General features: G+C 42.9%; 1 protein-coding gene across 4 annotated transcripts in view; it reads right to left on the bottom strand.

Annotated features, from left to right (window-relative positions):
• The window catches only part of UNC5A (unc-5 netrin receptor A), a 307,237-nt gene that overhangs the window by 77,370 nt on the left and 207,596 nt on the right, over window positions 1-22,271 (bottom strand). For all 4 annotated transcript variants that reach the window (XM_083182136.1, XM_083182133.1, XM_083182135.1 and 1 more), the window contains one exon: window positions 14,165-14,308. In XM_083182136.1, the coding sequence (XP_083038262.1) occupies window positions 14,165-14,308 (144 nt within the window). The remainder of the gene's footprint in view (window positions 1-14,164; window positions 14,309-22,271) is intronic.

A 22,271-nucleotide genomic window follows, 5' to 3' on the forward strand; every position in this document is an offset into this window, starting at 1 on the left:
TTTAGTTTGCTGCTCCATGAGGGAACTCTGTATTGTTTTACACTGTCTACATTAGTCCCTCTCTTGCCAGCACCTGTAATGGACTAATGAATGCAAGTGAGCAACTTGCCATTTTTGCAAATGACTGCCTGGACATGACATGTACATTACTGAATTAATTACAGATCATGCAATTTACAGCTGCACAATATTACCTCTGGATCAGATGAATTGCAAACCATGATGTCATAATATAAACCCTGGGCCAATGGTGTGTATTATATGTATGAAATAATCCAGCTGTGGCCAGACACTGCATCCGCATGCTCACACACTTCTAAGTGTTTACATTTAACAAAACAAAAGTGTTCTAGTCTTTTATCTTTATTGCCGGAACTATCGTTTCAGACACTCTGAATTATTGACAAAACATAACTCACATTTGTTGCAGAATTAGGCAAGTCACACTGTGCTAGACAAATTAACATTTTTATCAAATTAATTCTCTTAAAAAGGAAATGACTGTGACCAGCGGCATATAATGTGTTACAATAATGTTGATACAGGCTTTACAATTGCAAACTACAATGTTTCATACTAATGTTTACAATAAAAAAACCCTGAAGATAACATTAAACGCGGCTTATATTTGAGTCTCCTTTTATCACCCTGCCAATTTTACATATGTTTCATTTGGGCATTTTATTGAATTATACAAATTCACAGAGCTTGGATTATGTCTGAAGCAGCTTATACTCTGATATTATTTAGTCCTTAAACAACTAAAGGAAACATTCTTACATTTTTGACAAAATTACAATAAACCTGCCAAGTAAAATAAATAACATTTTTTCCGGTATATATATTTATCTTATTTTTTTTCTGCGGTTAAAAAACGAGCGGGTCTTAATGGGTAAGGCGCAGCCAATGGATTAAAGAACAATAAACAAAAAGCACATACAATATAAAGTGTCAAATATCCTGTACGCAAAGACAAATAAATAAACAGCACTAAATAAAATAAAACTGTATTGGGATGAAAAATATAATAAAATGAGACAAATGTCTATTTGGGCTCAAAGCGTAATAAAACAACAATCACTACATAAAGCAATTCTCAAAATAGTCGCAAAAGGAATAATACATAACTTAGAGTAGTACTATAAGTATTAAAGCAGAGAATTGTTTTCAAAGGGTGACCTTCAGATTACTGCATAACTGAAGATGTACTACTCAGGATTTATTGAAGTATACATTTTCAAGCATTTGCTTGGAAGGCATTGTGAACTCAGAGATAAACAGTGAGCCTCAGGGTGCTGTCATGTGTCACAGTTTCATTGGTTATCTTTCTCAGAGACCAGTAATGCATTGCTTACAGATACGCAAGTATGTATCATCAAAAGAGAAATTGGTGACACTTACAAAGCAAAAACATAGTTCATATTGTAAGTGGTAATAATGTACTTCCTGTAACACCCTATCATATTGGTTGCAGCTAGGACCACTTCTGTCTTTTGACATTTCCCATCATGCACTGGGTCCACATACACAGTATTTGGATTGGGAATATAAAAGTGTGGCGAATGAAGCGAGCCACCGTGTGGCGAGTAAAGTGTGCCCATGAGGGAAGAATCCAGCTGCAATAAAATGCCCTCACAGGGGTTTTTATTTGATCTATCATTTATGTAGTCGTAAGTTATCTAACAACTTCCACCATCACCCAAAGTCACATCCTCGTCAAAGAACAGAATATTTGTATGAAAAGTGCACTGTGACATTGTTTAGAAATACTTCTATTTTCTGTTATAATTACACCTTCCACAATTTTAGGTGGTCAAAGAAGAGCACATGCAATCTGGAACTTTTCTTTGCTGTGAGGAAAGTGTAGTTTCAGGTACTGGGGCATTTTAAGAGAAGGAGATGGTCCATTTGCAGGGCCTCTGTGAGGGATGCATTCAGCATTCCAGCAGTCAGGATGCCGGCGTTTACAATAAAGGCGCCAATATCCCAATTAGCGCCAGTAGGCCGGCACCGGAGTCAAGACAGCCATAAGGATGCTGTCACCAGAGTCCTGACTGCCAGGATGCTGAACTTAAGTATACCAGGTTTAGGGTTAGAGGGTATCACTAAGTAGGAACTTAGGGTTAGGCTGCAGAGAGTGAGGTTTAGGTGGCAGGGTACGGGAAATAGGCACTCGCGCAAAGGGTGCATTTGGCTTGGGGCCAAATGCACCAAGCACCAAAAAGTGATAAAATGGCGAGTGAAAGACAACCAGCTCCTCATTGCAATGTTACAGAAAGGGTTTGAAAAATGACAGTTAGGAGCTGGGTGACTTGTTCTTGTGGGCATCTGTATTACGCATCAGAAAATCACTGGGAAACTGGCCACTGGCCCTATGATCCTGATGAAAATTTCTGAGCACGAAATTGAAATGTTGTTCTAATCCAGTGGTGGCATCTGTTTATTTTCAGGATGAATGTAGCCTTGAGTGCCACACCTTCAGCAGAGATAATGATTGAATTATGTAGGATTTATTGATTGCGGTACGTGGGGTGGTATTAAATTATTAATTTAGCAATGTTTCGTACTTCATTTCAGGATGATGGTTCATTTAGCAATTATTGTTAATGTCAGGGTTTTCAAACTCGTTCCTCAAGGCCCCAGACAGTTCATGTTTTCCAGGTCGCCCGACAGATGCATAGGTGCATTCATTACTTATTTACACATTTTAAAAGATCCACAGTTGGAGATCAACAAATGTCTTTCATAGCTCAACACACAGTACCTATGGTCGACATGGTAACACAACACAAGCAATAGGTCGATATGGAAAAGGTCGACATGAATAATATGAAGGGAGCTGGGGGAGCAACGGGAACCCCCCAAAATGACGAGACTGGTGGTCGCAGTGCTCGGCCTGGCCTCTTCATCTGTTGGCCTGACTGGCCCCCTTCGTTCATGGCCCAATCCCTCCACTTGGGAGGTTTGCAATAAGGACAATCATCTGAATATGGGGGTAATTCAAACCTGATCGCTGGGCGCCCTGCGTTACAAAGCTGTCACTGGCTTTGTTCGCATGGCAGGCTCAAGCATGCGCACTACAATCCAGGTGCATGTGCAGTCCTTCCTTCGGTAATCGATGGCGCTGCAAATTCGCAGGCCAGTGATCAGCCTGACCTGGCCCCTATACCTCTGGAAACTATTGGGCTTGTATGAAATGTGTTAAGGTTACTATACATAGAAATATACAGAGCGGACACAAACTGAAAATAAATGTATTTAAATATCTTATAAGACAGAAAACCTTATTTCTGTAAACAGTATAACATCCTCTGGCCATGAAGTGGTTACAAAGTGAGGACACTGGTTCTCTCCTCAACATACCCGGATTTGATGGTTATTTGTTCTTTATGGTTGGGATAGTTGTGTGTGTAATGTTTGTCCTTATTGCAGGCGCTGCTTAGTATAGCTCCCTATGGGTTAAGTAGAAATCTTTCCACTAGAAATGCTCTTTTGATGAATGTGATGCCACTTTCTGCAGAACTTGAGTACACATTTTCACATCACAGAAACTTTGTAGCATGAGATTGTTAATAAGTGTGTCATCAATCATCAGCAAAACAAATTAGCCGGCTCGTCTTTTAAAGCCAGGCACTATAGAGAAAGTCATAGCTTCATGGGAACGGTTTCCCATTGTGCCTCTTTTCATACAGTCACGTACCTATGATCTGGCTCCTAGGTATCATGGACTATATTCATTCTGGCATTGTCTAATTTTAAGGCAATAAAAACATTTCCAGCCTCTTGTGTCTAAACACTCCCTCATACCAAAGCTGGTCAAGGAAGACATCTATAAATATTGCTTTGGAATATATTCAGCTTTAGTTGGAACATGTGATCCACACGCTAGCTCAGGGAAGTCAGTGACCTGTGGCCGACAATTGACAAACATTAATTTAGACATGGACAGGCAGTGGCAGTGCTTTCACGTCTGAGTAATGATGGACAGAGAGCTTGAGCTGCGACTTTGTTGTTATGATCTCATAAACATGAGAGGGTGGAATTTAATAGGATGAGAGATTCAGAAAGTGAGAGATTTGGTAAGAAATCTCCAGGTTTTTTAAAGCGGCAATCATTTACACTGCAAAACCAGTCTGATTTTGAAGTGTAAATGATTGCTGCTTTAAGAAAACTGGAGATTTCTTACCAAATCTCTCACCCTATTAAATTTCACCCTAATCTCCATTTTTTTTAAAGGGACAATCATTTACACTTCGAAATCAAACTGGTTTGCCGTGTAAATGAATTAGAAAAAACGCTCACTTTCTGAATCTCTCATCATAGAAACATAGAAACATAGAATTTGACGACAGATAAGAACCATTTGGCCCATCTAGTCAGCCCCTTTTTTACCCTTCAGGTAAACTCAACCCTTTTTAATCCTTATTTCTTTGTAAGGATATTCATATGCCTATCCCAAGCATGTTTAAATTGTTCTACTGTCTTAGCCTCTACCACCTCTGATGGGAGGCTATTCCACTTATCCACTACCCTTTCTGTGAAGTAATTCTTTCTAACATTTCCCCTGAACCTACCTCCCTCCAGTTTCAGTGCATGTCCTCGTGTTTTATTACTTGTTTTCCTTTGAAGAAAATTTCCCACCTGTACTATGTTAAAACCCTTGATATATTTGAAGATTTCTATCATGTCCCCCCTTTCCCTTCTCTGCTCCAAACTATACATGTTAAGATCTTTTAGTGTATCCAGGTAAGTTTTGTGATGTAGGCCATGAACCATTTTAGTTGCCCTTCTTTGTACACTCTCCAATGTATTTATATCCTTCTGAAGATATGGCCTCCAGAACTGGACACAGTATTCCAGATAAGTTCGTACCAATGACCTATAAAGTGGCATTATTACGTCTTTTTTTCTGCTACTGATTCCTCTCCCTATGCAACCAAGCATCTGACTAGCCTTCCTCATTGCTTTGTTACATTGCCTCCCTGCCTTTAAGTCACTTGAAATAGTGACTCCTAGATCTCTTTCCTCCTCAGTAGTTTCCATTATAGTACCCTTGATACTATATTGAGCCTTTGGGTTTTTGAGTCCCAAGTGCATCATTTTGCATTTTTTAGCATTAAACTGTAGTTGCCATTCTCTTGACCAATTCTCAAGTTTACTTAGATCATCAGTCATTTGATTTACTCCTCCTGGTGTGTCTACTCTGTTGCATATCTTTGTATCATCTGCAAAAAGGCATACTTTCCCTTCAATACTGTACCATTTGCAATGTCACTAACAAAGATATTAAAGAGCACTGGTCCAAGTACAGATCCCTGGGGTACTCCACTGGTAACATGTCCCTCCATAGAATGCACTCCATTTACGACAACTGTCTGTTTCCTATCCTGCAACCAGGTTCTTATCCATTTAATTGTTTTATAATCCAATCCCACACATTCAAGTTTATTTAGCAGCCTGCGATGTGGGACAGTGTCAAATGCCTTACTAAAGTCTAGATATGCCACATCTACAGCCCCCCCTTCTCATATTACATTTCACCCTAAAAGTTGATAAAACAAGGAGAAAAAAAAGTCAATAGCTGTAGACCTAATTTAAAGAGAAATCTGCAACAATTTGAAAGGCAGAACCTGTCTCCATTTGCAAGTTTTTATGATGCTATAGGGTACAGTAGTGTAGAAATACCTTGCCTTTCAAGAGGACACTCAATGTAAATAATTTAATATAATGCTTGTATTATAGAGCCAATATACAACGCTTGTTGTTTATATCAAGAGCATAAATGGGGTTTGGCATATTTTGTTAACATTCATCAAGTTGATAGGTCAACTTATTATGCCGATAGTTACCTTGTCAACATTTATTATGTCATGTCCACATTTCTAAACAGCCGCACATGGACATTAGCATCGGCAGCCGCACATGGACATTAGCATCGGCAGACGCACATGGACATTAGTATCGGCAGACGCACATGGACATTAGCATCGGCAGACGCACATGGACATTAGTATCGGCAGACGCACATGGACATTAGCATCGGCAGACGCACATGGACATTAGTATCGGCAGACGCACATGGACATTAGCACTGACAGCCGCACATAGACATTAGCATACACAGCCGCACATGAACATTATCATCAGCAGACGCACATGGACATTAGCACTGACAGCCGCACATAGACATTAGCATACACAGCCGCACATGGACATTATCATCAGCAGACGCACATGGACATTAGCATAGACAGCCGCACATAGACATTAGCATAGACAGCCGCACATAGACATTAGCATAGACAGCCGCACATGGACATTAGCACTGACAGCCGCACATGGACATTAGCATCGGCAGACGCACATGGACATTAGCACTGACAGCCGCACATGGACATTAGCATCGGCAGACGCACATAGACATTAGCATTGACAGCCGCACATAGACATTAGCATCAGCAGCCACACATGGACATTAGCATTGACAGCCGCACATAGACATTAGCATACACAGCCACACATGGACATTAGCACTGACAGCCGCACATAGACATTAGCATACACAGCCACACATGGACATTAGCACTGACAGCCGCACATAGACATTAGCACCGACAGCCACACATAGACATTAGCATAGACAGCCGCACATAGACATTAGCACTGACAGCCGCACATAGACATTAGCACCAACAGCCGCACATGGACTTTAGCATAGACAGCCGCACATAGACATTAGCATCAGCACCCACACATGGACATTAGCACCGACAGCCGCACATGGACATTAGCACCAACAGCCGCACATGGACTTTAGCATAGACAGCCGCACATAGACATTAGCATCAGCACCCACACATGGACATTAGCACCGACAGCCGCACATGGACATTAGCACCAACAGCCGCACATGGACTTTAGCATAGACAGCCGCACATAGACATTAGCATCAGCACCCACACATGGACATTAGCACCGACATCCACACATGGACATTAGCACCGACAGCCACACATGGACATTAGCACCGACAGCCGCACATGGACATTAGCACCAACAGCCGCACATGGACTTTAGCATAGACAGCCGCACATAGACATTAGCATCAGCACCCACACATGGACATTAGCACCGACATCCACACATGGACATTAGCACCGACAGCCACACATGATGTGGGTTGGATTGCATAGGCAATCCAACCCACATTATGCCTAATGGTTTTCACTCATGTGCGCAGGACAGACCCTGACATCACTCTGCAGAACAAACGCGTCTGTGTTTGCAGGGAGAGCTATGGGTAAATGCAGGGCCGGACTGGGACCAGAAATCGGCCCTGGCATTTTGAGCACACAGGCCCACCCGCAGTAGGCGGGACCCTTTCGCGGTGAAGCCGCGCACCGGAAAGGGGGCGTGGCCTCATGGAAATGAGGCGTGGCATCACAAAAAGGAGGCATTACACATTGTGGAACACACCGTAGTGCCCATTACACAGTATGGAACACACCATGATGTTCATTACAGACTACGACACAATCCATTATGCATATTACACATTATGACACACACACAGGGAACTCCTGTCATGGATGGATTGGTTTGCAGCGGTCACATATAAACTTGAAGTAGTTCAATCCACCCTGGAGTAAACTTATTAATGGTTTATGGAGACCACAAGGCTGCTGAACTGGCCTGACACCTTCCTTTCTGAGGACAGATGCACACTGCATTACACAATGTTCAACTTCAAACACCGTCCCACTGTCACACACAGTACGCAAACACTGTACACACAACATGCACCCACTGTAACACACAGCACGCACACACAGTCTGTCACACACACACACACTGTTACACATAGAAGTCACACACACACGCACACATTGCTCTCACTGGTCCTGGAGTTGTTTCCCGATACCTCTCCCCATCCATTTCCCCTGTCTAACCTGCAGGCAGCTGTAAACTGTCGGGCGGCCGCGGACTGTGAGTGCAGCTCCTCCATCATGTGTGCGGCTCCCGGTGGCTGTCAGGCTCCCAGGTCCGTCACTGCAACAACGAGGGGGGGATGTCGCCTGGCGGGGGATGTCGCGGCCAGGTCATAGTGCGGCACTGCCGCTACAGTGCTTTAAGTGGGGAGAGGGCCCTACCAGCTCCCGCCACCCACGCTGGCTGCAGACTGTCACTGGATGGCCAGGTACGGCCGCGTATGCAAATGACGCGGTCAGCGGCGCACAGTGAGTGAAGCCAGGACTGGGCTCGATGCTGCTGCAGAAAGTTCTCACTTTCTGCACAAAATCGGCCCACAAGGCCATCGGCCCTTCTGGCATTTGCCAGAAGTGCCAGATGGCCAGTCCGGCCCTGGGTAAATGTATTTCTACAGTACCTAGTCTACTTGATAAATACTCTTGATAAATACTGGTTGCTATTGGCCACTGATCCCCACTTTTCACTGTTTGATACATCAACCCATGAATTTAAATATAAAAATAAGTCTGCAGAAAAAAGTATAGCCTAAATATGTTGAATTTAAGCATCTAATGAGAATGTCTTGAGATGGAATTCTTCAAATATAAAGAAATAGGTTTTAAATTATTAAAGTTAACCAAAGTGTTCAATCTTTTATAAAATGAATGGGTAATAATATTAATAGTATGTGATCTGCCATTTGATATATTTGATATAATTAATTTTGGAAAGTTAAACCAGGTATGGCGACTGTATATTACATCTAATGATTCCTAAGTCTCTAAAATTAGGATAAAAGTTCATAGTGTGTATCTGGTTCCATTTCAGCTTTAATAATAAATTGAGCGCAAACCATTAGCTTACACCAGTGGTTCCCAAACGGTGTGGTTTGGCACCTTGGGAAACTTGCAGGGGTGTCTCAGGTTGGTGATTCCGGACTAATTAAACTTTTTTATGGTCAATGTAATAGGAAAAACCAGTGCTTGATGGCTGCCAGTCATAAACCATATGGACAAACCAAAGCAAATATTGTTCCTCACAACAGAATTAAACCTAAGTGTGACATACAAATATTATTTACTTATTTTTTATTATTTTTTATCTCAATAGGAAACTATTGGCCTAGGGGTGCCCAAAAAAATTCTAATACTATAGAGTGCCATGATTCCAAAAAGTTTGGAAACCACTGAACCACTCTTCTTGATTGAGACAAGTACTGTACAAACCAAAATGAATTCAATGTTTTTAATGTCTTATAGTAGATTTTCATGAGTTGCTTTCATGAAGGTTTAATCAGCCCTACTGAGCTTCACATCTGGAATCTGTGGCTAAAAGGAACATGTGGCTCTTTATTCAGATGGAGAATCAAAGTAACTGCCTATACCTTTTACTGTTCTATTTTTTTTTATCAATTCCTTTTAGTTTGGCCCAGGAAAACTTGTTTTAACAACTCACTTGATAATTTCTCACTTGTCTTTGTCTTTACTGGACCCTAGAGAGCTGAGATAGAATCTCCTTTAGAATCTCTGATCGTTAGGCTCCATAGGAAGTACAATAATGGGTCCACTGTCCTAGTGGACCTAGCAGAAATGTCTCTTTATTAAATCAGCCATGGAAGAAATGTCCCTACTTCATCTTTTCTTACCTTCATGTTCACGTTAGTCCATTCCCTCCAGATTACACAGACAACACTATATATTTCTTACCGCTAGACATTTGGCAATCACAAATAGCGACTACCTTATATGGCACTGGGAAACAAGTCAGTCATGTCAGCTTTCAGGGATTAAATGGCCACGGAATAATACTGGGTATAACTATTCAATAATTGTAAGCCTGTGAGCCCTCTTACCCCCTGTGTTCTCATTGCTGCCCCTGCAAAATACCGGGTTTTTCTTGCCGGATTTTTGGCGGGGCACAGAGTTTCTCAGCTCAACAGACCCCCTTCATACTGCACCTCGAACCCAGGAATTTTCCATGTCTGCCCCTTTTACGCTGCTTTCCATGGTCTGCTTCCAACAAGTGTGTGGAATTTGATTGGGTGTTGGGAAATTTGTACAAATTGCTGTGATTGGCTGTTTAAAAACCAGCTTACATCCCCCCAATGAACTTGTTTTTTTTGCATTTTGTGAGAAAAACCCGGGTCTGTGCTGTTCACACTGCCATACACCTGTGTATTACCCAGGAAAAACCCTGCAAAAAAACAGTGTCTAATTTCCAGGGCATAACACCCGAGAATTTCACAAAGACCCTTTCACACTGAGACAGGACATGGGAAATTACTGCTTGCCCTGGCAAATACCCGGGTTTTTGCGGCAGACAAGACCAACTCGCTGTTGTCTGTCTACTGCAAGGTAAACAATGAAAGCACTTTTGGTACATACAATACTAGCATATGATGAGCTGTAGTAAATGAATGTAGATCACACTGGCATTAATTCCCAATATCTCGCACTTATAACAAACCATTGCATGTCTCAACCTCAAAGTTTACAACACAATATATCTTTTGTTCAAAGTCAAAGTTGTACTACTATTACAAATTAAATGTACATACTGCCCAGCACTTTACATTATTGATGTTAAATGCATTGTGGATACAGTGACCTTTTGTGAAAAGGCCTGTGATAAGCATACCATTTCTAAAGTCATTTGTAATACAATGACAAAGCAAAAGGTAGCAGTTTATTACACTCACTGGGCAGTATTCAATGTGAAATTTTCTCCGTGCATGGCGAGAGATTTTTTCTCTCGCCATGCACTCTCCGTGTTCCGGAGCCTCCTGCTCCCCCTATTTAACGTGTTAAAGACTCGCCGCCACTCGCGGCGAGTCTTAACCCCTGCAGCGGACGAGCGTCCGCGGCAGGGAGCTGTCAGGGAGCCGGGGGACGTAGCAGCCAAGAGAGATTAAAGTCTCTCTTGGCTGCTGCAGGGGATATGGGGAGGGGAGCAGGGCTCCCCTGGACCCAGGCAGCACAGGCTGCCCCCCCTATAGCCAGCGGGGGACCCAGTATTCACTGTACCCGAACGTGCATCGGGTGCAGTGAATATATGAATATCTAATGAGCGGCTCGAGCGCTCCGGCCCCCTGCTGGCTGCACTGTGTAAAAAAAAAAAATGTTAAAAAATATTTTTTTTAAATTAAATATATATTCATGTGCTATAGGCACATGAATAAAAATAACATGGCCCTTCACAGAAAAAAAAACCTGATTTTTTTACACCAAAATTAAAAAAAACACCCTTTTAGTTTAAAAGTTCACATTCCTGCTCTCCATCAAAAGATGGAGAATTTCTACACGGAGAGAGACGGCGAGAATCACTTAGAAAGACGGAGAATATTTCACATTGAATAGGGTGGCTCGCCTTTGGAGAAAAAAAACCTCTCTCCACCGCGTGAAAAGCACAAACTCTCCAGAAATCACAGCGAATTTTTCTCATTGAATACTGCCCACTGTCCTATACAACTAGTTGTTACATCATTTTATTTCCTAAATACTGCAGCCAATAATAGAAGCGTAATGTATTTTTTTAAGCAATTAATGATATTAGGGTGCATTTATTTGCTTTTAAGTGTTTTGATAATAATAATATAATAATATGATAATTTGCTCTTGAATATTTTTAATTGGATAGCTACATAAATCACTGAAACTTGCTGGCTGGATCCTCATGAAGAGTTCGGGTGGCTCTGAAAGTACCATCGGTAATGGATTCTGCTTCTTATACTTCACGGAGATGTCATGTGTGCTGATAGTTTATGTATCTGCCCAGAGGCAGAACTACCATTGGTGTAACAGGTGCAGTGCACCAGGGCCTTTGAGAACTTATTTGCCACTCTCTCCTTGCTGCCAATCCTTCAGTTACAATGTATTAGGTTATGGATGGTACAGTGACAGAATGGTTAGCATAGATGCTTCACAGTGACGGGGACATGAAGTCTCTGTGTTTATGTAAATTTCATTCAGCTGCAGAAATTTACTCGGTACTCGTGTAGTTTCACTGTGGCAGGCTACGCTACGCTGTCAGCGTAGCCCAATGGCAGCCTAGCGTAGTTAGCGTAGTGTTCCAGCAACAGACCTGCGTAGTCAGCGCAGTGTCCCTGTCAGACAGCGTAGTCACTGTACTGTCCCCGTGAGCTGCAGCTATGTCCCCGGTGTCCCTGGCAAGCCTCTCACACAGCGCCGGTAACAGCCAGATCCCCTGCGCTGGCGGAAGCCGGTGGAGAGGCGCGCCATCTGCCTGAGACGCACGAGCGTCTCATATGCTTGTGCTTCTCAGTAATTTGTGCGGCACGGTAAGGAAACCCTGCCTGTGTCCGGACACGGTCAGGTTAGGGGTTCGGTAGCGTGTGTGCCTCATGCACAAAGGGGGAGGGGGTGCGCAAGTGCGTCTCATGCAGAAGAAAGGACGCATTTGCCAGTGCTCCATAGTACATAATGGCAAATGCCTCCATTTGATACCCCCACTATCCATGTCAGCATGAAGGTACGCATCCTCCCGACCTGTTTATACCCCCATTATTCACGTCGGCGTGGAGTTGATTTTATTTAGTGGTGCGAGCACAGCGAGCCACCAAACCCAAAGCGTTGCGAGCACAGCTAGGGGACACGTAAAATGAGCCCGAAGTGTGGCGAGTGCAGCAAGCCCCGCGAGGGGATGCGGAATACACGTCAAGTAATCCACATCCTCTCGCCAGGAGGACGCGTACCACGTCTGTCCTCCCGGCGTGCGTGTAGACACCTTTTTCCTACTCTGTAATGTCATATATATATATATATATATATATATATAACATATATATATATATATATATATATATATATATATATATATATATATATATATGTGATTACAACAAGGATGAACCCCCCCAGGGGCTGGCTATGCACAACAGAATCTATAGTTGGTGTACATTTCATTAGAAGATTCCATCAGTAGAGAACCCGTTACGTTACTATGAAAATTAACTACAGCATTCCATTAGTAGAGAACCTGTAACTATGACAATGGTCTACAACACGCCAATACCAAGTGATGTACAATCCGTTGGTAGAAAACCTGTTACTATAACTAAGGATTACAACAAGCCAATACCAAGTGATGTACATTCCATTAGTAGAGAACCTGTTACTATGACAATGGTCTAAAACACACCAATATAAAATGGTGTACATTTCTTTGATAGAAAACCTGTTACTATGACAATGGATTACAACAAGCCAATACCAAGTGATGTATATTCCATTAGTAGAGAACCTGTTACTATGACAATGGACTACAACAAGCTAATACCAAATGGTGTACATTCCATTAGTAGAGTACCTGTTACTATGACAATGGTCTAAAACACACCAATATAAAGTGGTGTACATTTGATTGGTAGAGAACCTGTTACTATGATAATGGTCTACTCTACAACATGCCAATATAAAGCAGTGCACATTCCATTAGTAGAGAACCTGTTACTATGACAATGGACCACAACAAGCCAATACCAAGTGATGTACATTCCATTAGTAGAAAATCTGTTACTATGACAATGGAGTACAACAAGCCAATACCAAGTGATGTACATTCCATTAGTAGAAAATCTGTTACTATGACAATGGAGTACAACAAGCCAATACCAAGGGCCTTATTCTAGTTCACTCTTTCTGACAAAATCCTTCTTAGATGGACAAAACCATGTGCACTGCAGGTAGGGCAGATGTTACTTGTGCAGAGAGAATTAGATTTGGGTGGGGTTTTACTTCAAAGTGAGATCTATAAGGCAGCGTAAAATAATGCAGCCAGTATTTTCCCTGCACAGAAACAAAATAACTCACCCAAATCTTATTCTCTCTGCACATGTTACATCTGCCCCCCTGCAGTGCACATGGTTTTGTCCATCTAAGAAGGATTTTGTCAGAAAGAGTGAACCAAAATAACCCCCCAAGTGATGTACATTCCATTAGTGGAGAACCTGTTACTATGACAATAGACTAAAACAAGCCAATACCAACTGGTGTACATTCCATTAGAACCTGTTACTATGACAATGGCTTACAACAAACCAAAACCAAGTCATATGCTTTAAATAAAATGATAAGCTGCTACTCAGGAGTCACAGTTTCTATTGTGATAATGGGTACCAGTATAATACAACCCTAATAATATGGGGCTCACAGTTTGTGGTGTAAGGAAAAATACTTACATGCAACACGAATAAATGCCTTCTGACTTTTTGATGTGCCGGAGGAGCTCCAGGCCACGCAGTGGCACCAATATTCTTCTAATCCAAAGATCTTCTCCACCTGCTGCCTGGAGATTTCGATCCTTACTTCCATGACAGGCAGACCTAGAAGGATAAAAACAACAAATATACAGTAAATAAAAAATATTTCGGGACCTTCCATATAGGAACAGATTTTTCATTAGATAGATTCTGATTTGTAAAAAAATAAAAAAACATACACATGTACATGTGTTAAGATGCATAATGGAATCCAGCAGCCGTCACACACAGGGCCTGAATTAGATGCAGCCCTCAGGGCTGCTTTTGTAAGCAAAATCGGTCTATGCCTTTTCACTGCGCATGCATCTGAGCGGCAGTGCGCATATGCAGAGAAAGAGCTGTGATGCAGTTTACAAGAGATTAGTCACAAAGTGAGTGACAGGAAGACAGCGTTTTTTTGGGAGGTAGCATGGAGTGATTGGGTATACGCTGACATGTCATTTCCATTCAGACGGCTTTTTCTGTGTGTGCATAAAATCTGCAGGAGACTCGCTGAAATAACAGCAATCTCCCTCTCTCCCTCATTAGTCTAGCAATCTCCCTCATTTCACCTAGCCCACATTACACTGTTAAATTTTTTGGGGAAAAGGAATGAGAGACAGATACATTTACATTGAGTCATCCATTTCCCAGCACTTTACCAAGTATAGTAGCTCTTACTAACTGTTTGGGGCTCATCTACATTTGGATATGTCATTTTAAATCACACACCCACGCTTCTAGGTGCCACATTCACAATCTCTTTTCACAATCTCTCCATATATGCAACTAGACATGCCCTTTTGGTGGAGCATGACACGTCCCCTCAATAGGGTGCTTTGCAAAATTCTATTACCAACTATGATCTCCTGAAAATAGTTTTCAAAAGAAGGCAAGTATGTTGTTATCTCACTTACTACTAGAGAGCCCTCTGCATACCTTGAGAGCAGCTCAGCCCGCACATCTACAGAGGCACTCAGATTTTGCGTCATGACCTGATTTGTAATGATGGCCCTGATGTATCAGTATTTGTCAGGGATGAAACAATGATCTCTGGTGCCCGAGGCAAGGCAGTAATTTGGTCCCCCTGGTACTAGGAGGCGTGGATGGCTCATGGTGTGGAAGGCACGGAGGCAGGGGGCTTGGCACACAATCACTGGTCTCACTGCACCCCCCCCCCCAAAGCCCGTGACCGTCTAGCCCCCCACCTGATGTACACCATCTGATGGTAACCATGCATCAGCAGTGGTTGGCCCTATGCTCAGGTTATCTTCTACGCATATTGGCCTATAATCGCAAATGTGTACGCCAAAGGATAGCAATGGCAATCGCAAGAAAACACATCTGAATCAGGCCCACAACATTTAAACCTCATTGTTCCATAGCTACCCCATAGCTATAGTCTGTGCAGGACAATCCAGTGTATCCTCTGCAGTCCTGGCATCACATGATCGTGCGATCATTAGCATAAACAGCATGTTTTCCATTTATTTACTCTATATGATCATATTTGCCTACAGTACCTTCCCGGAACGACCGGAAGGCTCCCAAAAATTGTGTCCCCTATAACTGTGATTTGTTTTTTTACCCACTGGACATGATCTACTCTAGAAGCCTTGGTAAGTTTAATTTCCTTCCACAGGTAGCAAGTGAATTTCTACAGGACAAAGAGATGGTCCAGCAATGGTTGTAGAATGTATTACAGTTTTATTACTCTTACAGTATGTTACAGTGTCTTTTATTTAACTATTTGTTCTGTTATAGAACTACAAGTTCCAGTGGGCCCTTTAATGCCCTGCATACTGGGACTCGTGGTTCTCCAAGTCCCTGCAAGCATTGTAGGCTTGTTAGTACTTGTAGTTCTACAGCAATACACAACAGTTTTCAATTTTGTTTTTACATCAAGACATCAACCAGGTGCCCATCGCCCTTGGGCACCGGTGACAGTCCCGGGGTGAAGGTTATTCTTCCCCTTTATTGGTAGGTCCCCACTCCCCCAGGGTCCCAGCCTGGGCTGAATAGTCAGGGATTAATGCTTTGGCTGTAGCTAGTGCAAATAGTTCCCCCCGGCTGTGGCATCACCCTGCTGGCTGTTTGGGCCTGGGGCTGGTTGTCAAAATATGGGGGACCTCTTTTCATTTTGTCCCCCGTATTTTGGGAACCAGGACCAGCTTGAGCCTGGTGCTTGTTTTAGAAATTACAGGAAACCCCAACTTTTTTGGCCCCTGAATATCTAAAACCAGGACCGGTTCTTTGAGCCCGGGCTGGTTATAGCCGTGGGGTGTACCCCAAGCCATTTTTTAAAAATTATTTAAATTTGAAATGAATAAGACCTGCTATGGGCAGCATTTCCACTTCTAAAAGCCTGCACTTTAGGAAATATACCCCTTTAGATTTAAATGGGGTGTGTTTAAACTGAAATCTAAATCGCAGTGTAAAAATAAAGCTGTTGACTCTTTGCAGTACATGCAGTATTTACTGTACTCTGCAAAGGAAAAATATTACCCACCAATCTCTAAACCAGGTCATAAATATACACTGCTTCCAATTTTTCTATAATTTATGTATCTAGATTGATAAGTATGCTGGCCACAAGTTTAAAAAGAACGTGGGACAAGTGAGATTTGATCTTGATTTTAATCAACTTCTGAAAAAGAAACAAAACTAGAGAGCTATGAACTAGAGTAGGAACAGCACACATAAAACAAATCTCATGGATATAAAGATATAAAGTAGAAGGGAGAAAATAACCTACAAAGTCTCATTAATTGAATAAATGCACTTTGATTTTTGTATATCATTGTAGAGTTGGGTTTCTCTTCACAGTGGGCAGCCATCTTTGATGCTGAGACGCATCCTGTGAACTTTGCTGAGGAAAAGTGAGTGCAGTTTAATAACATTTCACTGTATTTCAATATAAATACATACATACACACAGAACACATGTGCTCCGGTCTCAATATATTTGGTGTTTAGGCATGGGTGTAACTATAGTGGGTGCAATGGGTACGCTAATGGGGCACAAAATAAACAGAGGGCACTGCAATGTAGAATATTCTGCGACAATGTCTGCAGTATAATGCTAATGTCACTGTGAAAAGTCCTTCCCGGCTGTATGTATTTGTATCCATATGTGTAAGGACTGAGGAATATAGTTTTTTACAAGATGGATTTACAGTAAATTAATTAACAATAACATACCTCTGAACCGTCCTGCTTATTGTGGGAACATTCTGTTTTTTTGGGACACTCCCGCTTCCCTCCTGCGGCCAGTAGTGTCCCGTGGTGGGTGGGGGGGTTTCAGTTGGGAGACCCCCCCCCCCCTGTCGTCCATGAATAGACACTGTGCGCATGCACACAGAATCTATTCTTGCAGAGGGGCCGGGGGCATAGCCAGCAGCTCACGGAGCTGCTGAGCATGCTTCGACAGCGCCGAAAACAGGCATGGCCTAATCATGGGTATAGGACACACCCCCTTTTGCTAGCCATGCCCCTCAAAAAATTGTCTGTCCCGCCTCCCTGTTTATGAATGTTGGGAGGTATGCAATAACCAAAATAAATGTATACTGTTCATTAGGGGTGTACACACTTTTCATGTTTTGTGTTTTGAGTCTGTATCTGTTCATAAACACCGCCCTTCCATGTTTCGTGTTTTGTGTTTCAGATCTGTATTTTTTTTGGTACTTGTTTCCTAGCACGGCCACAATCTGGAGTAATCGTGTACCTTAAGTTAAGGTACACGATTACCCCGATGGACCCGATTTCCTTTGAAATCAGGTCCATTTGGCCGGCTAGGATAAAATATCGGGGGCATCGCGTCGGTCGGGACCATTAACAATGGTCCCGACGCGACCGACGCGATGCCCGCGATTTCCCCATAGGCTTCAATGTTAAAAAATATTTTAACATTGAAATCTTGTCGGGAAAGGTAAAATATCGGGGGCATCGCGTCGGTCGTGACCATTAACAATGGTCACGACGCGATGCCCCCGATTTTTCCATCGTGTTCAATGTAAAAATATTTTTTTACATTGAAATAGTGAAAAAAAATGTGAAAAATGTGAAATGGGCCAATATGACCCATTTCACATTATAGATGTCCCCGTCGTCACCCCACGATAGACGCCAACCCGAAGCGTGGCGAGCGCAGCGAGCCCGCGAGGGGCGGCGGTGCGCGTCCTCCGACCTTTTCATTCCCCTACTATCCACGTCGGCGTGGAGTTGAGAATAGAATAGTGTGGCGAGCGCAGCGAGCCACCGAGCCCGAAGCGTGGCGAGCGCAGCGAGCCCCGCGAGGGGACGCGGATACCTTCACAGTTATACGCGTTCCTTCGCGGGCTTCACAGGTGTCCGTGGCGACACGGACACCTGTGAAGTCCGCGAAGGGACGCGTTTACCTGTGAAGGTATCCGCGTCCCCTCGCGGGGCGCGCTGCGCTCGCCACGCTTCGGGCTCGGTGGCTCGCTGCGCTCGCCACACTATTCTATTCTCAACTCCACGCCGACGTGGATAGTAGGGGAATGAAAAGGTCGGAGGACGCGCACCACCGCCCCTCGCCGGCTCGCTGCGCTCGCCACGCTTCGGGTTGGCGTCTATCGTGCGGTGGGGTGTACGCCATTAAATTTGGGGGGGGGTTGGGAATATTTTTACACTGAATCCAATGTAAAATCGGGTCCCAGGGACCCGATTTACATTTCATCAAAAGAAAAAAACGGGTCAAAAATCGGTCGGTCGCGTTGATCGCATCGCATGCGACCAAATCGCATGCGATGCGATCGACCCGATTTTTCCGACACGACCACCCCGATGTAAATCGGTGTGGCCGTGCTAGGAAACAAGTACCTTTTTTTTAAACCATAAAAACCGCTAAAATCGCAGATTTGCTCCTACACTATTATTAACCTCATTAATATTAATTTCCACTCATTTACAGCCTATCCTGAACTACTCACAATGTTGTTTTTAGAGCAAAAGGTTGCATGGATGATTATGGATGACCATGCTAAGTGACATAATTGGGTGGCACAAACACTTGGCCCATCTACGATTGACACTGCAGCGGCAGACAGGAGGGTCAATCTCATCAAATCCATAATACATAAAAAAAATTCTATTTGACGGCCAATTCTACCGCCAGAGAACTGGCTGTGCAAAGGGAAGCCTGGTGTCCCCATCATTTGTGAATATTTACATGTTTAAATAAGAGCAGGAAATGTTCTTCAACCGTCCCGAGATATCCAGTAAGATTTTATCATTCAGTAGGTACATTGATGACTTGTTTATGATCTGGGGGGAAGTAAAGAAGCCCTGTCCAATCTGATTGACAGCATCGACAGACCATCACCGATAAAATTAACCTACCAATACTCCAACAGCGAGGTTAACTATCTGGATGTCCTCATAATAATTGTGGAAGGTTCAATCCAAACCGAATTATACATCAAACCAACTAATAAAAACACTGCTTTAAAATCTAACAGTTTTCATTCTCTTGGCTTTAAAAAAGCCTTACCAAAATCTCAATAATAATTAGGGCTGCCAGGATCATCAGTCAACCCTCACAATTACCTGCAGCTTTAGACAAATTCATCACTAAATTTACTGACAGGTTACCCCAAGAAACAACTCATGAGACAGAAAGAGGAGGTACTACAAATGGATCGATCCATGCTATTACAAATTAAAACTCCTGATGATGTTACCAACAAAAAGAACCTGGATGTGATACCATTTGTCGCCAAACTAAATTATTCCAGTATGGTACTACCTCGGGCTTCCCGGGCCTTGTGGCCCATAATTAAAACTGATAGAGATCTACCTTGCCTCAACAAAAAGAGACTATACTCTGTTTCGCCATAAAACAACACAATCTGTCTGACCTCAGACACATGGCCATTGACCACATTCCACCGTCTATACGTAAGGGAGATAGAGAGGGCACACTTTTAAGATTAGAAGCCAAATGGATCCATCGGTTAAACACCGTGAAACCGAAAGGTCTCAATGGCCAATTACCCCATCTGTGTTCCTTTAATGGAGCACTGACTCCTAATACAGTCCTCAGTGCAGTTATAACCAAGATAAATATCTGGTCAGTCAATTCCACGAGTAGAGCTGTTTCTATAGTAGACCCAATTTTCCAATACTGTATATAATTTTGATGTTCACATTCTCTTACCCCCATCAATACCCAGCTATTCCTTATTCCTTATTCCTGGTCACCATCTTTAGTGCTTTTGTGACTTAGGGCCTTATTTTGGTTCATTCTTTCTGACAAAATCCTTCTTAGATGGGCAAAACCATGTGCACTGCAGGTGGGGCAGATGTAACATGTGCAGAGAGAATTAGATTTGGGTGGGGTTTTACTTCAAAGTGAGATCTATATTGCAGTGTAAAAATAAAGCAGTCAGTATTTTCCCTGCACAGAAACAAAATTACTCACCCAAATCTAATTCTCTGCACATGTTACATCTGCCCCCCCTGAAGTGCACATGGTTTTGCCCATCTAAGAAGGATTTTGTCAGAAAGAATGAACCAAAATAAGGCCCTTAATTATCCTATTTCCAAAATAATCATTCCAAACACAGCCTGGGATATAATAATTAAAATGGGATGCGGACATTTGGTCTACAGCATGATGGTAGACACTCATTAGGTCGACACTATTAGGTCAACATGGGAAAATGTTGACATCGGTCTAGGTCGACATAGGAAAAGTTTGACATGGTTCTCGGTCAACAGGTTACTAGTTCGACAGGCCATTAGTTCGACAGGTCATTAGTTCAACAGTCAAAAGGTCGACATGGGGTTTTTCACTGTTTTTTGAACCGACTTGTGCCAACAGGCGGTATTTCATGCCCTACCATCCACTAGGGAGTGGTGGGAGAATAAAATAGTGTGCCGAGTGTAGCGAGGCACCATGCCTGACGCATAGTGAGCGATGCAAGGGGATACGGTGCACTTTAAACTGTGTCCATGTCGTCTGTGTTGACATTCAGGTAAAAAACCTGTGAAAAACCACATGTCGACCTTTTGACTCTAGACCTAGACATTGTTGAACTAATGACCCGTCGAACTAATGACCTGTCGAACTAATGACCTTTTGACCTAGCGTCGACCTTTTCCCATGTCGACCTAGACCCATGTCGACCTTTTCCCATGTCGACCTAATGGTTTCGACCTTTTGACTCTAGACCTAGACATTGTTGAACTAATGACCCGTCAAACTAATGACCTGTCGAACTAATGACCTTTTGACCTAGAGTCAACCTTTTCCCATGTCGACCTAGACCCATGTCGACCTTTTCCCATGTCGACCTAATGGTTTCGAAATAATGACTGTCGACCATCATGTTGTAGACCAAATGATTCCAACTCTTTAAAATATGTATGGAGTGAGGCCCTGCTATATACTAGCTTAGATGCTGGTTTAGAGGAATATGTGGTTTTGCAGTTGGGGTTAAGTTGACAAGCTTTAACCCAACTACAAGGATCCTGGCGCTTTTTTCTCCAGATAATATATAAATACTTCGGCTGCTGCAGGTATCTTGTGAGTATACCTGAACTCACAAACAAGAAAAGACAAAAAAGGATTTTTGATACTCTGCGCTGCTGGGATTCAATTGGTAAATGCCTGGTGAGTCCGGAGTGCACCGCCGCACAATCAATGTAGCTTGTAGAGACCAAGTGGAGTGCTCTGGGGATCCCACAGGAAATTAGATGATGTTAACGTGTTTCGTAACCACTGACTGGAAACTTTTTCAGGACTCAAAACTTTTTCTGTCTTGAAAAAGTTTCCAGTCAGTGGTTACGAAACGCGTTGACGTCATCTAATTTCCTGTGGGATCCCCAGAGCACTCCACTTGGTCTCTACAAGCTACAAGCTACATTGATTGTGCCCACCAATCTTCCAGCTAAGGCACCAGCAGCACAGCCGATACATCTGTCCGTAGAGTGCGGCGGTGCACTCTGGACTCACCCGGCATATACAGTTACCGGCTTCCTTACTCCTAATGCCAATCAGCTACTGGACAGCGCAGTGTATTTA

This window comes from Crinia signifera, chromosome 4 (genome assembly GCF_055691185.1).
Source record: "Crinia signifera chromosome 4, ASM5569118v1, whole genome shotgun sequence".
NCBI lineage: Eukaryota > Metazoa > Chordata > Amphibia > Anura > Myobatrachidae > Crinia > Crinia signifera.